This window comes from Squalius cephalus (assembly GCF_949319135.1).
Source record: "Squalius cephalus genome assembly, chromosome: 8".
NCBI classification, from domain to species: domain Eukaryota; kingdom Metazoa; phylum Chordata; class Actinopteri; order Cypriniformes; family Leuciscidae; genus Squalius; species Squalius cephalus.
The window spans coordinates 6,116,987-6,136,973 of record NC_137129.1 but is presented as its reverse complement, the minus strand read 5'-3'; the positions used below and the strand labels follow the sequence as shown (position 1 = coordinate 6,136,973).

General features: G+C 35.7%; 3 protein-coding genes across 3 annotated transcripts; all 3 read right to left on the bottom strand.

Moving 5' to 3' along the window:
* Positions 1–249: 249 nt before the first annotated feature.
* On the bottom strand, positions 250–2,701 carry LOC307163420 (calaxin-like). Its single transcript, XM_079879445.1, has 6 exons — positions 2,591–2,701; positions 2,246–2,401; positions 847–951; positions 604–755; positions 412–516; positions 250–319 (listed from the first exon to the last, which is right to left on the bottom strand). The coding sequence occupies exons 1-6, from the start codon at positions 2,655–2,657 to the stop codon at positions 269–271; spliced, it is 636 nt and encodes a 211-aa protein (XP_079735571.1). The 5' UTR covers positions 2,658–2,701; the 3' UTR covers positions 250–268.
* A 391-nt stretch (positions 2,702–3,092) lies between these two features.
* Positions 3,093–4,652, bottom strand: LOC307163421 (progranulin-like). The gene is made up of 5 exons (XM_079879446.1): positions 4,602–4,652; positions 4,234–4,425; positions 4,013–4,150; positions 3,445–3,556; positions 3,093–3,295 (listed from the first exon to the last, which is right to left on the bottom strand). The coding sequence occupies exons 2-5, from the start codon at positions 4,423–4,425 to the stop codon at positions 3,282–3,284; spliced, it is 456 nt and encodes a 151-aa protein (XP_079735572.1). The 5' UTR covers positions 4,602–4,652; the 3' UTR covers positions 3,093–3,281.
* Positions 4,653–16,110: 11,458 nt separating this feature from the next.
* Positions 16,111–17,635, bottom strand: LOC307163448 (progranulin-like). The gene is made up of 5 exons (XM_079879484.1): positions 17,555–17,635; positions 17,182–17,373; positions 16,961–17,098; positions 16,394–16,505; positions 16,111–16,246 (listed from the first exon to the last, which is right to left on the bottom strand). Exons 2-5 carry the CDS (start codon positions 17,371–17,373, stop codon positions 16,233–16,235), a joined length of 456 nt encoding a protein of 151 aa, XP_079735610.1. The 5' UTR covers positions 17,555–17,635; the 3' UTR covers positions 16,111–16,232.
* Between the last annotated feature and the right edge of the window lie 2,352 nt (positions 17,636–19,987).

Below are 19,987 nucleotides of genomic sequence, written 5' to 3'. Positions count from 1 at the left end.
TTTAATATGGAGAACGATTTTTAGAATTATATCTTTATCGTTATCTTTATAGTTATCGTCCTTGGTGTGAACGGGCCTTTACTCGTGCCCGTAGCAAGACACCTGTCAAGTTTGAAATCCATCGGACTAACGGTTTGAGAGATATGCGAATAACAGACACACAGACAGACGTTTCTGTAATTTATAGATAGATGATGTAAAAACTCAAAAGGATATATTGAAGAACAAGGGATTCTGACCCCAACCCTTCAAAATTCAGTGGTTCTTTTCAATATTCATATGGTTCCTGGTATGCATGTTGCTCAAATAACAGTATTCTCTGCCAAACAAATAATAAAAAATAAAAACATTTTAAACTTTTTCAAATTACAATACATTTTACATGCAAAAATAGTTGCTTGTGATTTCTACCTTTGTATCGGGGAGGCAGTTGCCAAAAGCTTCTAGTAAAAGGTTTTCATCATTGACTGTCTTCTCAAAATCGGAATAAGAAACTCTTCCATCATGGTCATAATCCTGAAAAAATAAAAGGTACATATCTTTTATACTTAGAAAATGTATATGGAATATTTTACCATTGTTGAGTCTGACACATAGTAGTACCATTTTTTTCCAGGAAATTTCCACAACATCCTTAATCCTCTCGTCGGGGTCCTCTTCGGTGGGTTGCCTGACGAGGCTGTCTTTCAGCATTTGAAATATCTCCTCCCGTGAGATGTATCCGTCCCCATTCAGGTCGTATACGTCAAAGCAGACTAGGCATTATACATGGAATATTTTATACATATTTTATAACATGAACTTTATGTACATAACCTTATAAAGTATAAAATATGAAGAACTCACATTTCATTTTTTCATCCAGCGTGCCTCGTAGAAAGACAGACAGACCTTCCACCCACTCTTTGACGCTTATGTAGGTGTCATTGTCCTTGTCAAAGACACGGAAAACTGAATGCACAAGGAGTTACAAAAATTTGCAAAAATGGTTAATCTCCTCCTTGAGGCTCAGACAAAGGAGAATCTTTTTTATATTAGTAGTACTTCATGAATAAGAAAATATTACAAAGGTTTACTATTATTGACAGGTACTAATATCCTTATATCTCTCTATAAATTACAGAAACGTCTGTCTGTCTGTCTGTGTGTGTGTGTGTGTGTGTGTCTGTCTGTCTGTCTGTGTGTCTGTTAACCACATATCTCTCGAACCGTTAGTCCGATGGATTTCAAACTTGACAGGTGTCTTGCCACGAGCACGAGTAAGTGCAGTGCCAAGTTTGACGTTGTTTGGATGAGAAATGCTAAAGATATCATTAAATATATCATTTTTATAAGGTTGTGGTTTAAAAATAAACATTCTGACACTAGAGAGTTGTATCGGTCAAAGAAGCCCCAAGAAGGTTGTGGTTTAAAAATAAACATTCTGACAATCTGTCAGCTACACTGTTTACTTCTGAATATTATAGTTTGGTTCCAAAACGTGATAAGTACATTTTGATTAATTGGAGTAAAAATGTGTTTTCTTTACCAAGAAACCAACAATTACTAAAAACACACACAAAAACTGATTTTGCACGGGCACTTTGCACTGCTCCCTGAATCGAGGTGCTTATTCATTTGTGGATGTTAACTGAATCTATAAGTCAGCTATGCTGTTTACTTCTGAAGATGATATTTCATTCTGGTGCGCTTAACGTTATCGCTACTGTGTAATAGTAGCCTATGCTATTCACCAACTAAACATATCCTATTCAATGCGTTCACAGTCTCTTTCACGGGCATCATTTGTAGTAGCCTATTCACAAACTGTATTTGCTCAAGCATAGCGTTTTCTCGGAGTTCACTGTGTGCTTTTTACCATGCACAAATAAAAATGTCACTGAACTTTTGCTGTGTAATTGTAACAATGAGCACTCAAACACACCAAACCAACAATTACTAAAAACACACACAAAAACTGATTTTGCACGGGTATTTTGCACTAGTTTGTTAAACTGCAAATAAGTATGTAACGTTACAGTACCGGTTAAAAGTTTGGAGACTTTACTATTTGTAATGTTTTGAAATAAGTCTCTTATGCTCATCATTTATTTGATTAAAAATAATAATGTTTCCAAACTTTTGACCAGTAACTTACTCTACATGCATTTTTTTATTACTCTCACACACCTATATAATATACAGTATGTATGCTGCAGACCAGACTACGGTCTACAATCGTCCTCATCCAAACACGTAACGTTACCTCTATCCATGATCACATCTTCAGTCAGCCCGAATGTGTTGTGCAGGATATTTCTGAACTGGACCCTGTCGAGTCCGTGATCCGCTCTTCTCTCTGCCTGCTCTCCCACCAGTCCGGTGAACAGCCTTATCAGACACCCCACCTCTGCGATACTAACTACAGCACAATCACAATACTGTCAAGTCACTAAACACGGTATTTATTGTAAATAACATTAGCCTAACTTTATAAAGCAGGACCTGTCCGGGTGATGAACTAACAGCTGCTAGCAGACGTTTTATTAGAATTATATTAAAGAATAATATTAACTGGCATATAAGAAGAAAAAACATTCGAAATACTTACAATGTTTGACTTCCTTGCATAAAGTTTCAGCGAGGTTTTGAATCATTTTTCTGTTCATTGCCGACATTTTCCGATTCTCACCTTTCAAGTCTTTTGTTAGATGTTGCTATAGAAACGCAGACGGAGCAATTTAGTGATGACGGGTACACAACATGTGAGGATCCCATCTCATCATCATTCATATGTCGATTGGCTAAATCACCTTTTTTGTTACGAACTTGCTCTTGTAATGAAGTCGCTTAAAGTTGTGGAAAATGTCCAATTTGTCGTATTATAGAAGTAGGCTATTCTTAAAGGGATAGTTCACCCAAAAATGAAAATTCTGTCATAATTTACAGGTTTGTCTTAAAGCATATTAAAACACCACATAGACATATAAACAACATTAAAAACTTGATTTTCACCACAGGGGGGACTTTAAAATATTAATTCATAAACACTTATTGACTCGTGGACAAAATACCAGGAATGGATGGAGAAATAAAAATAAAATAAACACTTTCTCAAAAACAAAATCTTTTATTAAAAGTGCAATGCAATTTTATTGCAATTCAATACATTTTTATTTGGAATAAAAAAAAAAAATTCAGCTTGGATGTAGGATTAATCTATTCCCTCAAGAGTGACAGTGAAGTTTGAAAGCCTCTTGCACTTTGCCATTCTTTGATAAGAGGTTCACAGGGGGTTGTACTTACAACACCATCCCTAAAAAAATATAGAAATACAACTTATAACATGAGCAAACACAAAATCTTACATTGCATATATCATAAATCTATTAGTCATCGACATCCACATTTATTTTGACTTGATGATTAATCATGATTAATAGAGTAAGATGAAGTTAGTTGTACCGCTGCAGCACCCCCACTGGCCAGATGCTGTCTTGCAGCAGAACTTCTCAGCTGGGCAATAGATGTTTCCTTCACAATGAACAGTCTCAGTCTGGGTCTGCCTTTCGAGAGCCTGCTCATTTCCATTCACAGGAATTATGTTAGTTAAACACATATCCAGAAGATCGCCTTCTTAGAAAAATCTCTAAAAGAACCATTTCAAATTTTACAGCTCAAATAAATACAATAGCACATAATATAATGAACTAAACCACAGAGAATTCACTGCCCTATTGTTTATTTTAACAGACAGAGGAATTTAAATGACTATTTATGACAATTGATAACATATAATGTTTTTAGAATCCGAAATATTTCTTTAATTTGTGTCAAAAGTCTGATCACTGTTTATTGTTCGCAGCTTGAAAATGTTCAAACATGTTTTATAACTGCCGGAAATGGTGATTGGAAGTCATATGACATGGTCTGTAAAGATTGTCAAGTATGTAGGTCACTGTAACATGACAGGTTGCTTGACTAGTTGCATAGGTTGCTTTACTTTGCAGTCATAGGCAGAGTACTGACATACCTGAGTTTTCTGGATCGCTTTGGAGGCCGGCTGAGGAGAAGAAGACATTCTCAACCACCCCCTCAAACACTGAGTCGATGTGGAATCGCAGTGATAACCGTGACGGCAGCAATGAACTCCATCTCTACAGCACTGACCCTGAAGGAGTGGGCAGAACAAACAAAGGTTAAACCTTGAACTTAATTGACTATAAAAAAGTTACACAGTTTACTGTGATTTACCATTGAGAACGGACAGCAGAACCATTGTCCATAAGGACTCAGACAACACGTTGTTCCATCAGGACACGCGGTAGAAGCATCACAGTGCACCACAGAGACAGACTCACTATCAGACTCTACTGGGTCTGAGAGATCCATCAGCGGCTCTGCAGCTACAAGAGCTGCCATGAGGAACATCAACACTGGAACCATCTGAAAATAGCACATCAAAATAATTAATAATAATATACTGCATTTTTGTTTTGTTTTTAATTACTGAAAAAAAGTTTGGAACTTTTTCAGTCTGTTCTAACATGTGATATTACTGATAATGTGACAAAGTCTAAAGTCAATAATAGATTCATTGACGTAAGAATAAGAACATTTACCTTGCTGGGTCTCTTCTTTGTGGATTGTGTTTTCCTGTCTGTGCTGTCCTGTGATGTTCTGACTGTATCTCTTATATATATATATATACACACGGCTCCTCCCATTTAAAATTTAAAATTTAACCAGGAAATTTAGATACATAGCTATACACTGATGTCACTTTTCTTTGTGTTTAGAAAATGTTTTATTTGGTTTTACTAATATCCCCTCAAATAAAAGAAAATAATAATATATTATCAATATAATATATTTGCTAAATTTCTATTAGTGTGGGGAATTGTGTTATTTTAGGAACGGTTCATATAGATTTTTGCAACTGGTGTTTTTTTACTTGCTAGGACCCCACTGAATACAAAACAACCTGTTTCCAATTTTTTTTTCTTCATTTTTAGTGCCAAAATTCAAGATGGCAGACAATATATGCAGAAAAATCACAGAAAATAAAATATATAATCTTTTCACTTCTATGAAGGCTTTAAAATGGTAAACTTTTTGATGAATGTATTCCTAATAAGGCAGACAAGTGAGACCCAGACTATTTTAAAAATATTTATTGGATCGTTTGCCAAAAAATTGGGCAAAAAAAAAATAAAAAAAATAAAAAATCTGAAAAAAATGAAGAACAAAACAGTCAGTCATTGTCACTCAAGTATTTATCCTCATCACTCTCACTGTCACTGTCACTGTCTGACTTTTCAATATTGGTGCATGTCTTCTCAGTATGGCAAGCCGTTTTAACTTTTATTCATTTCCAGGATATGAATTCTTGATATCAACAATTCAATTTTCACTAGTTAAAACGATAGTTATTGATATCAGAAATTAGATTTCTACTAGTAACAATGGCAATTTTCGATATCAGGAATTACATTTCCACTAGTAACAATGCTAATTCTTGATATCAGCATTTAAATTTTCACTAGTTAATAACCCCTCTGGGCTTCTTCGGTCAAAAACGGACGAAAACTTATACATTTTTAATTTTAATTTTTTTTTGCTTCATCGGAATGGGATGACACTTGGTAACTTTTGTTGTATTAGCTATGTGAACACACAAAAAAATCATGGACATGATTCGGATATGTTAAAGGGTCGTAAAAAAAATAGTCACACTTAGCTTCCTGCCGGTCAAAAATGACCGACATAGGAAATGAATGGGAAATACGAAAAAATACGAAAACTCAGAGAAACTTTTGGTGGTACAAACTACAAATCAGCCACTGTGCAGAAAAAAAGAGCACAGCAATAAAGGGGTGACACTCTAAAACATCAAAAGTGCAAATATGACACCCCCCCACACACACACACACACACACACACACACACACCCACACACACAAACACACAACAAATTATGCTCCAAACTATAAAAACTATATAATCATAACTCCAAAACTGTAGCAAGGAAAGTCAAAAGGTAGGTTAGATTAGATTAGATTACATTTGGACATTGTCCTGCCGAGAAACGGCTGATAAAAGACAAAAATATATATATAATTTTTATTATGATTTTGCATATCTTTCTTATTTGTCATGGAATAACTCAGGAAGGAAATAAGGTAGGAGGAAAATTCGTTTTTAGTGAAGTCCCCCTACATGTTAGCTGCATCTGGATAAAAAATAAATAATTTTTGGATAAAGGAATCAAAAGTTACAGCATTTGGAAAAGAGATAGCCTTTTTGTCTTATCTTTGACACCCCCTCATGGGCAATTTTTTCTCCATGAAGAATATCTTGTCATAAAAGCAATAGATTATGTTAATTTTGGGCTCATTTTAATTGTAATAATATGCTGTAAAAAAATTAAGTGCCATTTTCAATGATCTGTGAATGTTTCATGTTTCAATTGTATGATGTTTTTGACACATTGCAGTACATTATTTTATAGATTATGAAAAAAAGAAATTCTATTTATCAGCAAATAACTCAGCAATACTTAAGAGTTTTTCAAAGTGGAATCATTCACTGTTCAGACTCTAAGCTTTCAAATGACATCAACTTTGTGTTAATCAAGGCAAGATTTTTGAAAAATATGGTAATGAATATTTTCGCAGCTAGGTGGCGGCTGCTGGCGGTACACTCGGTTTTAGAGGGATTACTCAGCACTCGTTAGGAGTTAGATGCATTAAAAAGCTGAGATCCTAAGCTTTAAAATGATATATAATTTGTGAATTTATGAATATAATAGAAATATAATTTTTGATATCAATAATTACATTGTTACTAGTAAAAATGGCAATTACTGATATCAATAATTAAATTGTCACTAGTTGAAATGTCTATTCTTGATATCAACAATTTAATTGCTACTATAGTAAAAATTTTCATTTTTGATATCTGAAAATGTATTTCTGATATCAATATAATTTCAGATATCTAAAATGGCTTTCTTACTAGTAACAATCACATTCATGATATCAGAAATTAACATTGTCACTAGTGAAAATGGAATTATTGATATCAAAAATGAACATTGTTACTAGTAGCAATTCAAATGTTGATATCAAGAATAGACATTTCAACTAGTGACAATTGAATTCTTGATATCAAAAATAAAGGTTTTTACTAGTAAGAATTGTATTTCTGATATGTGAAACTGGAATTTCAACAAGTAAGAAATCAATTCTTGATATCAACAATTGATTTTGAATGGCAGCCTATGGTGACATTTCACTAGTGAAAATACAATTACAGATATCAAGAATTATAGTTTTTACTAGTTGAAATTCAATTGTTGATATCAAGAATTATCATTTTAACTAGTGAAAATGTAAATGCTGATATCAAGAATTAGCATTGTTACTAGTGGAAATGTAATTCCTGATATCAAAAAATTGCCATTGTTACTAGTAGAAATCTAATTCCTGATATCAATAACTATCATTTTAACTAGTGAAAATTTAGTTGTTGATATCAAGAATTCATATCCTGCGAATGATTAAAAGTCAAAATGGCTTGCCTATTGCCATTCCCAGGATATAAATGGTTAATATAAAGAATTATAGTTTTTACTAGTTGAAATTCAATTGTTAATATCAAGAATTATAGTTTTTACTAGTTAAAATTCAATTGTTGATATCAAAAATGAACATGTTTAATAGTTGAAATGTAATTCCTGATATCATCGTGTGCATTAATGACATCATCATCTGTCTAACAAAGGTGTTATGGCCTCAAAAGTTAACATGGTGAGCATGAGGAGCTCACAAGAAGAGGCGGACACTCTACTGATCATGTACGCAGTAGCATTACCAGGGTTCCATGCACTCACAAGTTGCGATACCACAGGCCATATCCGTGGGAAAGGAAAGGTTTCTTGTTTCAAGTCATTCATGGAGACAGACGATGATGTCATTAATGCACTTTGTAGGCTTGGTGTAGGTCCTCATCCATCTCCAGACGTGTTAGCTGGATGTGAGAAATTCATGTGTCAGCTCTTCAAACCTGGTTATGAAACAGCTAAAGCCCTTCGGTGGAACATGTTTAAAACTCTAAAACCCAACCAGGGAGTGGGAAAACCATGTCCCACTTCAGGAGCAGTTACAGAGCACATTCTGAGAGCACACTGGCAAGCAAATGTTTGGGCACAAGATACAGTGCCTGCTCCAAAGATTCTTGACGCACTATCACTGGGATGGAGGCAAATTGATGATGGGCAATGGACTCCTGTCCTGTCAAAACTTCCACCAGCACCAGAGGCTGTTGTGGAGCTTGTGAAGTGCTCTTGTCTTGCCAGCCAATGCAGTAGAAGGTGTTCTTGCAAGAGCAACAACTTACCATGCACGCAACTTTGCAGGTGTGAGGGCTCTGAGGAGACATGCACCAATATTGAAAAGTCAGACAGTGACAGTGAGAGTGATGAGGATAAATACTTGAGTGACAATGGCTGACTGTTTTGTTGAACTCTTCAATGATGAAACAAAATGCAGATTTTTTTTCCCATTTTTTCCAATGTTTCTATTTTTTTCACCCAATTTTTTGGCAAATGATCCAATAAATATTTTGAAAATAGTCTGTCTCACTTGTCTGCCTTATTAGGAATACATTCATCAAAAGTTTACCATTTTAAAGCCTTTATAGAAGGGAAAAGATTATATATTTTATTTTATGTGATTTGTCTGCATATTGTCTGCCATCTTGAATTTTGGCACTAAAAATGAAGAAAAAAATTGGAAACAGGTTGTTTTGTATTCAGTGGGGTCCTAGCAAGTAAAAAAACACCAGTTGCCCAGGCTGGAAAAATAATTTCCCTCTTCCTGCAAAAGCTCAAAAGTTTCATTTTGTTTATCGTTTCCTAGTAACAAAGGCTGGCTATCTTTCCCATCTTTCCATTGGCTTCATGTAATCCATTCTCCCCAATAATTTTCCATGTCATCTGATTGTTAACAGAATTATTGTGGTGAGCGCAGAACATTATTTTAATTAAAATGATTATTAGGTTATATGAAGGAAACTTTTAATCAGTCAATGCGTTTTTCCGGGTATGCCAATAAATAGCATAATGGTGGTTACACCCATCATTGGTTGATAATCATGATAATTCATGTTACCCATGGTCATATTTATTACCCAAGTCAATCAGTTAATTAGAAAATGTATGTATATAATGATATACCTAACCAGGGGCGCCGCTAAGGGGAGGGGAAGTTAGGACGATTCTAAGGGCCCAGGCACTTTTGGGGGCCCCAGAGATCGATTTTATTAACAGAATGGGTGCGGTAGGGGGCCCAACCTCATATTCTTTCATAGGGCCCAAAATTGATAGTGGCGCCCCTGTACCTAACATATATCCATTTGAAATGTTTAAAAAGGCGATTATTTGCAATTTTTGGTGATATGTCCGCCATCTTGGATTTTGGGCCTGTGCAGCCCGGGAAAAAATCGGAAACAGGTAGTTTTGCAAACTATAGGGTCTGAAGAAGTCAAAAAACATAATTTGCAAAAATCTATATGAAATGTTCCAAACACTTTATTTTGCTACATATGGCCCTGCACTATATGTTGATATTAAATACAGTTAAACTAATCCTTTGTTTTTGAAAAAGAGATTCAAATATATATCAATACTATTTTCATTCTAATAAGAAGAAAGAAATTAAAACTATTTCTATATGTGAGTCCTTTAACACAGTGATTCCCAACCCCCGGTCCCCGGACCGGTGCCGGTCCGTGGACCCGTTAGTGCCGGTGTCGTGCCGAATTTTGACTCCTGCCAAATTATCAGTAGCAGTTTTAACATTAAGTGACATGGCATCTGACGCACAGAAGCCAATGGCACATGTCACTATGCGCATTGGCACATCCGGTGGCACATCCGGTCTTCATTGGCATGTGCCAGTGGATAGTGGCATGTGTCACTGACATTATTGGCATGTGCCACTGACATCGCGACACACTGACACTGACATGACACCTGACTGACACCGAGTCGCGGAACATTTCACTGTGTTGCGACACCTCCAGTAGTGACTGACAGATTAATCGAACACCTATAGCCTACTGACGTAATTGTGCCACAAAATCCTAAATAAATAGCCTAATTTTGTGATATTTAAAATATCAATTAAACGAATTAAAGTGCATTAATATTTTAATAAACGTGTTATTTGTGTCACGTCTGTATTTGATTGGTATGTGTCACTGAATGTTTTGTAATACCAGAGCTACTTTACGTTGTTTATCTCGCAAAGGCACAAACTGCCCATTCTAGGAAAGACACGAAATAAATCTATCATGGGTCACTACGAATAACGTATTAACAGTCGCGTCCGTTACTGTAAACCTTTATTTTTGCGTGATGCTGCACAGACGCACGCCAGTAGGTGTCAGTATAAGTGAGTGTAACACTGGCCAGCGCAAGATTCTCATCTGTGGCTTTAATATTTCAAGTCCTTCCAAAAAGTGTAAAAAATGTATTATTAAAAATCATATGTTTGTTAGGCTATGTATCTGAAAAGGAGTATACCGAGCTACTAGCAATATTCTTTATTTATACAAGTGCAAAAAGTGCTCAGGACCTTCCTCAGTACCTTTAATATTTCAAAAATAATTTTATGGAATTATTCAATAAATAAAATACATTGTGCAATTGTGCATATGGTACATAATCTACATTATACTCCGGCAGACAGCTGCAGGTGTCACTACTGGAGGTGCCACAACATAAAGAGCTCATGTCAGTGACACAGGCCAACTGGGTCCAGTGGATATTGGCATGTGTCACTAAAACGTGAGATGTGCCAAATGGATTGCGTCATATGCCACTTGCATAACAATTTGCTTTATGCTGTCAAAAAATATGATTTATAACATCGCTAAGTTAATGTGTAGCCTACAACATACATAATTCGATACAATTATTTTGAAATATTAAAGCCACAGATGAGAATCTTGCGCTGGCCAGTGTTACACTCACTTATACTGACACCTACTGGCGTGCGTCTGTGCAGCATCACGCAAAAATAAAGGTTTACAGTAACGGACGCGACTGTTAATGCGTTATTCGTAGTGACCCATGATAGATTTATTTCGTGTCTTTCCTAGAATGGCCAGTTTGTGCCTTTGCGAGATAAACAAAGTAGCTCTGGTATTACAAAACATTCAGTGACACATACCAATCAAATACAGACGTGACACAAATAACACGTTTATTAAAATATTAATGCACTTTAATTCGTTTAATTGATATTTTAAATATCACAAAATTAGGCTATTTATTTAGGATTTTGTGGCACAATTACGTCAGTAGGCCATAGGTGTTCGATTAATCTGTCAGTCGCTACTGGAGGTGTCGCAACACGGTGACATGTTCCGCGACTCGGTGTCAGTCAGGTGTCATGTCAGTGTCAGTGTGTCGCGATGTCAGTGGCACATGCCAATAATGTCAGTGACACATGCCACTCCACTGGCACATGCCAATGAAGACCGGATGTGCCAATGCGCATAGTGACATGTGCCATTGGCTTCTGTGCGTCAGATGCCATGTCACTTAATGTTAATACCGCCTCTCCAAATTATTACCCCCCTAGTATGGTAGGTTTAGGCTTAGTTGTGGGGGTGGGGTTAGGATTAGGGGTGGGGTTAGGATTAGGCAATCAGCTCTGACTTCCAACGAGGGGTTAATAATTTGGCAGGGAGTCGAAATTCGGCACAACACCTGGCCTTGAAATATTCCCAGAATAATGTTTCTTTTTTTCTTTTTTCTTTTTTTATAATAATAATAATTTTCTTTTTTATATGCTTTTTTAAGTGCTATGACGTCATGTTATTTAATCCAAAACCTAAACAATAAATAGATTAAAATGTGTTTCTTTGAGCGCCTTGCGATTGCTTAGCAACGCGTCATATCTGAACGGACTGCAAAAAAGCGCGCTGCACCTGAAGTGACAGAGAAGTGGAGAGATGAGCGGCCGCCATATATTTTTCAATGGCTAATTTCATTGCAGACAGTTCTGGTAAAAGGAAAGGCGATGACCAACTCGAAAATAGCGAGAGAGAAAAAGTCACGCTTCATAAATACGATACCTCATACATTAGGTATGGATTTATGACAACAGGCGATTCCGTGACGCCAAATCCGTTGTGTATTATTTGTGGTGAAAAACTGTAAGCTGGTTTTCGTTCATATTTGTAAAGCAGACCTTTTTAAATTTCGTTTTATTGTATCCTGGAATTTGTGTGCATTGTTTTGGATGCATATGTTTTTTATGGATGCTCAGGAAGAACAGCTTGTCTTGTGCACAGCTACAAATATAGTAATATCAATAAGCAGTTCATGCTCACATTAAAATAGTTTTGTTCTCATTGGTCTGATTTGGTATTTTTTGTTAAAGGTTAAAGTTTAATCTCTAATTTTATACTTTAAAAATGATTGGCTGAAATCACTAAGTTATGTGTTTGCTATTGTATTCTGAAACTGTCTGATTGTTGAAACTGGCACTTATTTTCATACAATTAGCCTTTGTTGTCACCTGTTGGTGTGTGAAAACACTAAGTTGCTGTTGAAGTGATTGTCTTTAGTGGTTCTGGAGAGATTTGACAGGTGAAATGGACTGGTATTTTCATACAATTTGCCATTACTGCCACCTGCTAGTGAGTGAGTGCTATGTGAGTTGCTTTTGAAGTAGACCTAATTGTATGGCAGTAAAGGGAAATATTTTGTGAACCGGTCTGAAAGTTTAAAAAGATTGGTATATTCATACAAGTAGCCTTTGTTGCCATCTAGTTCATTATGCAAATAAATGATAGGCTGTTACTGTTTTACACAGTGATATGTTCCAAACGATGCATCTTAAAATTGACAACTGGTCCCTGGAATTTTTTTTATGAATATGCTGGTCCCTGGCACAAAAAAGGTTGGGAACCCCTGCTTTAACATATTTAAATTAAGTTAGGCTAAAAGATTAGCCTACCCCCTGTTTTTCTTTATATGTAAAAATTGTAGTTCTGACTGTACTTTGACTGTTTGCTTGTTTTGTTAAGGTTCAATTAAACAAAAAGTATGGTTAAACTGAATGGTTAAACGTTTCTCTGTAAGAGCTCCTCAATTGTGGAATACGAGAAACAGTACTCAATATCTTTACATGCCATTTAAACCAAGCAATATAGTATTAATGAGGAACAAATATTTGGGATGTTTTTCGTGCTTAAAATTGGACATGATAACAATATCAATAAACATTTTCATTATTTTTAAATGTATTTATTTATTAAAAGTGTGTTGCCTCAAGGCATCATTGTACAACAGCAGGCAAATTGAAACAAACTGAAACAGAAAACTTGTTCCTGAGATCTGACTGGTGGATCCAGGATCAACAAAGATCTTGATCCAGGAACATGTTGCACTTGGTGAAGTCCAGTTCTGCAACAACACAAGGTGAACGTGATTTCATCAAGTTAAACGAGTTCCTCGATCAACATCCGTGTTCCTGGAACAACCTTCTAATAAATAAATCAGATTTTAGGGATAGGTTTGGGGACAGTTAATGTCAAGTTTAGGCTTAAACAAGGTTGGGTGCTTTCAGTTTTATGAACCTTAATTTCGATTTTAGGGATAAGTTATAGGAAAGGTTAGATTTAGGGGTAGAACTATGTTTTCGGACAGGATTGTTGTTCCAGGATCAACAAAAGCTGTTGATCCAGGAACACGTCTTTCTTTGCAAAATCACGTCAACCAACATTACAATCAGTGTTGTTTCAAGGCAAAACATTAAAAATCACTATAACCTTACAAGGATGAGGAAATAGTTTTATTTCCACAACTGTCACGTTAAGAGAACCATTCTTTGCAGTGACTTTTGCATAGTACGCTGAAATACAAGTTTGAACAGGGATGAAAACCTGAAAATCAAGTGCCAGGACAAACGATCAGAAAAGAGGATAAAAGAAGCCTGGCAGAAAATGAAGCTGCTGTTTTCACTTTGCTGACTCATTCATTACCTCAAATGTCCCTTTTGAATATTTTATTTATATTGATTGCATTTTATGTTGCAACGGAGTAAAGTTGTGGTTACAGTACATGTGTGAAATTTGTTGGCAAACAGGTCTCTTGTCCAATGTCAACAGTGAAGCACATCACACAGAAGTCACTTTTTGTTGGTCAATGCAGCAAATTCGAGTGACCAACTTGGACCAATGTTAACATTTTTTTTTACCTCACATGAAATTCCTTATCGTGTGGATTTCTATTGAAATGACTGAAATTCTCTTGTGAAAATTCGCTGAACAGTAAATGTGACTGCACCTTAACTCTGTTATGAGATAAAAACAGTTATGTCAGGAATTTCGGGTCCAAGCTTCTTCTCGTTTCTAGTGAGAATAACAGCTGTTTATGAGCACTGTTGATTCACTGTTGACAGTCTCCAGGCTCACGGCATCCTGGACTTCAATATTTAAAAAAAAATGTAAAAGCTGAATAACTGTCCGACTAAAAATGCAAATACATTAAGATAATTCGAACTCTACTTGTATTCCAACCTATGCCTGGTATGGCCTTATGGGATTCCATTATGGTACAATGTTGCCTTGAGGCAATCATGCAGTGTTTTGTAATGTCCTATGATACATTTAATAATATATAATGTAAAGTTTTTGAAAATACCTATTTACTTATCAACAAAGGTGACTCCAATGTAGGTGATTATCTGGATGAAAGTTTGTGAATAATGCACTTTTCACTGGAGAAAATATGGAGCCGTGACGTGCACATGTGCTGAAAGAGGACACAAAATGGACCCCTGTAGGTCATGTGACCACTTTTTTTTTTTGCATTTTTATGCTTAGTATTTGAGTTCTCCTCCCCTAAAATAGCATCGACAAGAAATGTGAATAGTTTTTTATTGATTTACTGCATTCATTTAAAAAATATTAGTACTATTTTTTTTGTCTGCTGCTTACTTTTTCATGTCCAATGCCTGCTACCAGAAGGTCTTTATTTTGGTCCATGTTTTGTCTGTTAGCAAATTGTTTTATGGTCCTTTTAACATCTGGACAAAGGACTATAGTTGGAAATTAGCCTAATGGCATATCTGGGATATTTATAAATGTTAATCAATATAAACTGTATAAATAAAAAATAAATCAAACACACACATGAAAGACGATTTTCCTGCGTTTTCTTTTCTCTTTTTTTTAAATTTGGAATAATTGTTTAGAACATTTATTCCAATTATATTCTGCATAAGCACTGGAGTAATTTTTAATGGAATTATATTTGGTCTGTGATTTGCCAAATTCTCAGGGATATCTTTTTTTTTTTTTTTTCTTCCTTTGCTTTAATTTTCAGGTGACCCCTGAAGAATTGTCTCTTGTATTCTGTTACATTCATTGTGGTGTTGTTCCGTTATGTAGAGGTGTAACTAATTTACCTGATTTACCTTTACTTAATCCACTCAATACTGTGTGCAGTAAAAGCTTATTTCACTGTTTCCCGTGTTTTGTTTGTTCCATGTTCTAGGTCTTTTATTTTGAAGTGTATTTTTTCCACTGAGAGTTCTGGGAAAAGAATAAAAGCTTCTAGTGACTAAAACAGCACCATCTGGTGGATTTATGCACCCTCAAGTTGTTCCAAACCTGTATGAATTTCTTTCTTCTGTTTTCTTTACCCTGGTGAGTAATTTATGTACTTTAACTTTACTCACTTCTAATGAAGAAGAAGAAGCAGTCAAATGCATGGCACTTTATTGCCGAGAGCCTCACAATGACAGTGGAATCTTCGAGTTGTTAAAACTTCTCTGTGACCTCATTACAGCATGATTATTATAAACCTGTGGATTCTCCCTCAATTAAGCTCACAGTCTCTCTGAAATGGAGGGAATTAATTGTCCCCCTCCCACCTAATATCCTAATGTATCTGAGGAAACTTCAGTAAACAAAACTGTAAGAAAGTCAGTGCACCGAAGTGGAGCATACATGATCTATGCATAAACACAGATTAATTCATGAACAAAATACAATGTAGATGGATGATTAAAGGTACACTTTCTAAATAAAAAAAATAATCAATTTGACTGTAATTCTGTCAATTTTTATTTCACATGAATTCAGTTTGGATGTAGAATTAATCTACAGTAAAGTTTGAAAGCCTCTTGCACTTTGCCAGTCGTTGATAAGAGGTTCACGGGGGTTTGTACTTACAACACCATCCCTAAAAAATATAGAAATACAACTTATAATATGAGCAAACACAAAATCTTACATTGCATAAATCATAATTTTTTAGTCATCGACATCAACATTTATTTTGACTTGATTAATCATGATTAATAATAGAGTAAGATGGAGTTAGTTGTACCGCTGCAGCACCCCCACTGGCCAGATGCTGTCTTGCAGCAGAACTTCTCAGCTGGGCAGTAGATGTTTCCTTCACAATGAACAGTCTCAGTCTGGGTCTGCCTTTCGAGAGCCTGCTCATTTCCATTCACAGGAATTATGTTAGTTAAACACATATCCAGAAGATCGCCTTCTTAGAAAAATCTCTAAAAGAACCATTTCAAATTTTACAGCTCAAATAAATACAATAGCACATAATATAATGAACTAAACCACAGAGAATTCACTGCCCTATTGTTTATTTTAACAGAAAAAGACATTTAAATGACTATTTATGACAATTGATAACATATAATGTTTTTAGAATCCGAAATATTTCTTTAATTTGTGTCAAAAGTCTTATGCCATTTTATTGATCACTGTTTATTGTTCGCAGCTTGAAAATGTTCAACCATGTTTTATAACTGCCGGAAATGGTGATTGGAAGTCCTATGACATGGTCTGTAAAGATTGTCAAGTATGTAGGTCATTGTAACATGACAGGTTGCTTGACTAGTTGCATAGGTTGCTTTACTTTGCAGTCATATACCTGAGTTTTCTGGATCGCTTTGGAGGCCGGCTGAGGAGAAGAAGACAGTCTCAACCACCCCCTCAAACACTGAGTCGATGTGGAATCGCAGTGATAACCGTGACGGCAGCAATGAACTCCATCTCTACAGCACTGACCCTGAAGGAGTGGGCAGAACAAACAAAGGTTAAATCTTGAACTTAATAGACTATAAAAAAGTTACACAGTTTACTGTGATTTACCATTGAGAACGGACAGCAGAACCATTGTCCATAAGGACTCAGACAACACGTTGTTCCATCAGGACACGCGGTAGAAGCATCACAGTGCACCACAGAGACAGACTCACTATCAGACTCTACTGGGTCTGAGAGATCCATCAGCGGCTCTGCAGCTACAAGAGCTGCCATGAGGAACATCAACACTGGAACCATCTGAAAATAGCACATCAGAATAATTAATAATAAAATTATTTTCAATGTTTCTGGTTTTTTTAGAAATTGTGTAACTGTTTTGGAACTTTATCCATCTGCTCTAGCATGTGATATTACTGATAATGTGACATGCTCTAAAGTCAATAATAGATTGACTGATATTGAGAATAAAAACATTTACCTTGCCGAGTCTCTTCTCTGTGGATTGTGCTTTGCGGCTGTCCTGTGATGTTCTGACTGTATCTCTTATTTATATACACACGGCCCCTCCCACTGTAAATACAGGAAGTTTGTTCAGTGAAAAATTAACCAGAAGTGTAGATAACGCTTTGAGTTTTTAAACATACAGAAGTCCTTGTATGAACAGGCTTCATTATAAAAGAATGGGAATGAGAGTAAGACCGAGGTACTGTATTGAGAGGATCACTTCCTCTCATCCAAACATATACTTTTTAAAACTAAATTTGTAATTAATTATTTAAATTAATCACTTAAAAAAAATTATATTATTAATATTTAATAAATACAAAGTTCTGGCATGAAACTTTAGATGGTGCAGGCTAATCTTTTTACTCACCTTTTCATAATCACATCATTATCGGGCGCAGCTGATTGGTTCCTGGCGTATCAGTAGCCAATGTGCTCGCTGCTCAACCTTCAAATACTCGGGTAGCATTTGTCTTACCAGTGCAGCGCTTCAGAAACCCTCCACCTTCACCAGCTCCACCTGCATAGATCTGCTACACTTTAATTCATGCATGCTATTGTACAGCAACAGTCTTACTCTCTCACAGCAGTGTGTCTGTGTATTGGCAGTAGCAAGTCTCATACTTGCTCTGCAGCAACAGCAGCGTAGCAGATCTATTCCACCAAGACCAAACATACAATATTGTCTTACCCATTACCATGTCAATCACTGCGAGAGTTGTTGTGACAGAACTTATTTTAATATATTTTAAAATATAATTTATTCCTGTGATGCAAAGCTGAATTTTACTCCAATCTTCAGTGTCACATGATCCTTCAGAAATCATTCTGATCATTCTACTTTCACGTTTGATCAATTTAATGTGTCCTTCTTGAAGAAAAGTATTAAATAAAATTTAAAAAATCAGTTAAACAATCAGTATTTTTTGGAATAACCCTGATTTCCCATCATTCTCCCTATCAGTCTTTCACATTGATGTTGGGTGACATTATGCCACTCCTGGTGCAGAATTTAAACCAGCTTGGCTTTGTTTGAAGACTTCCTCTTGATCACATTCCAGAGGTTTTTAATGGGGTTTAGGTCTGGCTGGTCATGACAGGGTCTTGATCTGGTGGTCTTAGATTGTCCTGACTGTGTGGCATGGAGCGTTGTCCTGCAGGAAAACCAATCCTTCGAGCCATCTGCTCTTGTCGGGACAGAAGGAAGCAAGCTTTCTTCCAGAATAACCTTGTATGTGGCTTGAGTCACACGTCCTTCAGGCTTCACAAAGACAGATTTACCTGATTCTGATCTTCTCTGATGTGTCCAGTTTTCAGCCCAACACCTGGTCCTCTAAAGGTTAAGGCCTGAGTTTACTTCATTTTCCACGTTCCGCTCAGTCTTGCACACAGTTGAGTGCACAAGCCTTTCAAAGTATACACATTTGGCATTCGGTGCGTACGCACTATCTAGTGGACTTTGTTTTTAAGTCATAACTCAACTCATAACAAACAATTAAAAAAAAAAAAAAAACAGTAACACATGTTGGAAACAAATTTGGAAGTAGAAACACTGAAATAGTATTTACTCGTAAAGCGTATACTCAAATAATCTTTTTTTTATTTACAACATCGAAAAACATTTCTTGCAGTGTAGTTCTGTCATAGGTAGCCTACCTGAAAATAATCAAAATCTCATGCCTCGAAAACATCTTTTGAGATTCAAATATTAATTGTTATATGAGAATTGTATCACAAGATTCCTGGTCTGATTAAAATGTCTTGGCAATAAAATTTTGAACAAAGCTTCATTTTGTCTTTATGCCAGGGGACAGGAGGAAATTGCATTACAAAGATTTCTAAATTAAAATCTTCCAGCTTTGATACAACATTTGCAAACCGGATATAATAAGTTGAGGTTCCCATTTACTGATTATGTAACATGGAATATAAATATTTCAAAACCACACTAACTGCCTACACTTTCACTTCAGTCTTTTAATGCAAATTGTGACTTTTTTTTTACCTCCATAGGAAATATGATACATTTGACTGTTTGTATCCATGGTTACTGTCTTGAGGTTGTCAGCCTGTCACGTAACCTGATTTACAGTTGAGGATATATAGGACCCAACTGCACAGTACAGATTTTTTTTGCCCTATTTTTAATCTTCATTTATTAATCCAAATAAAGGGAAATTAAAGCTTGAATCGAGTATCAATTAGGACACCAGGTTTATTCTTGCCTTTTTTTGGGAGGAAATCTTATTAAAGCCAAAATGTAAAGATATTTAGCCTAATTTTGAATAAAATGTTTTTGTTAACAATCATCCACTGCGCTATCTAGATTTTAGGAATTTTGGTCAAATACATGCTATTTTCGCGGTGTATAAAACATACAACATGGTTCAAATGATTATTCATTTAT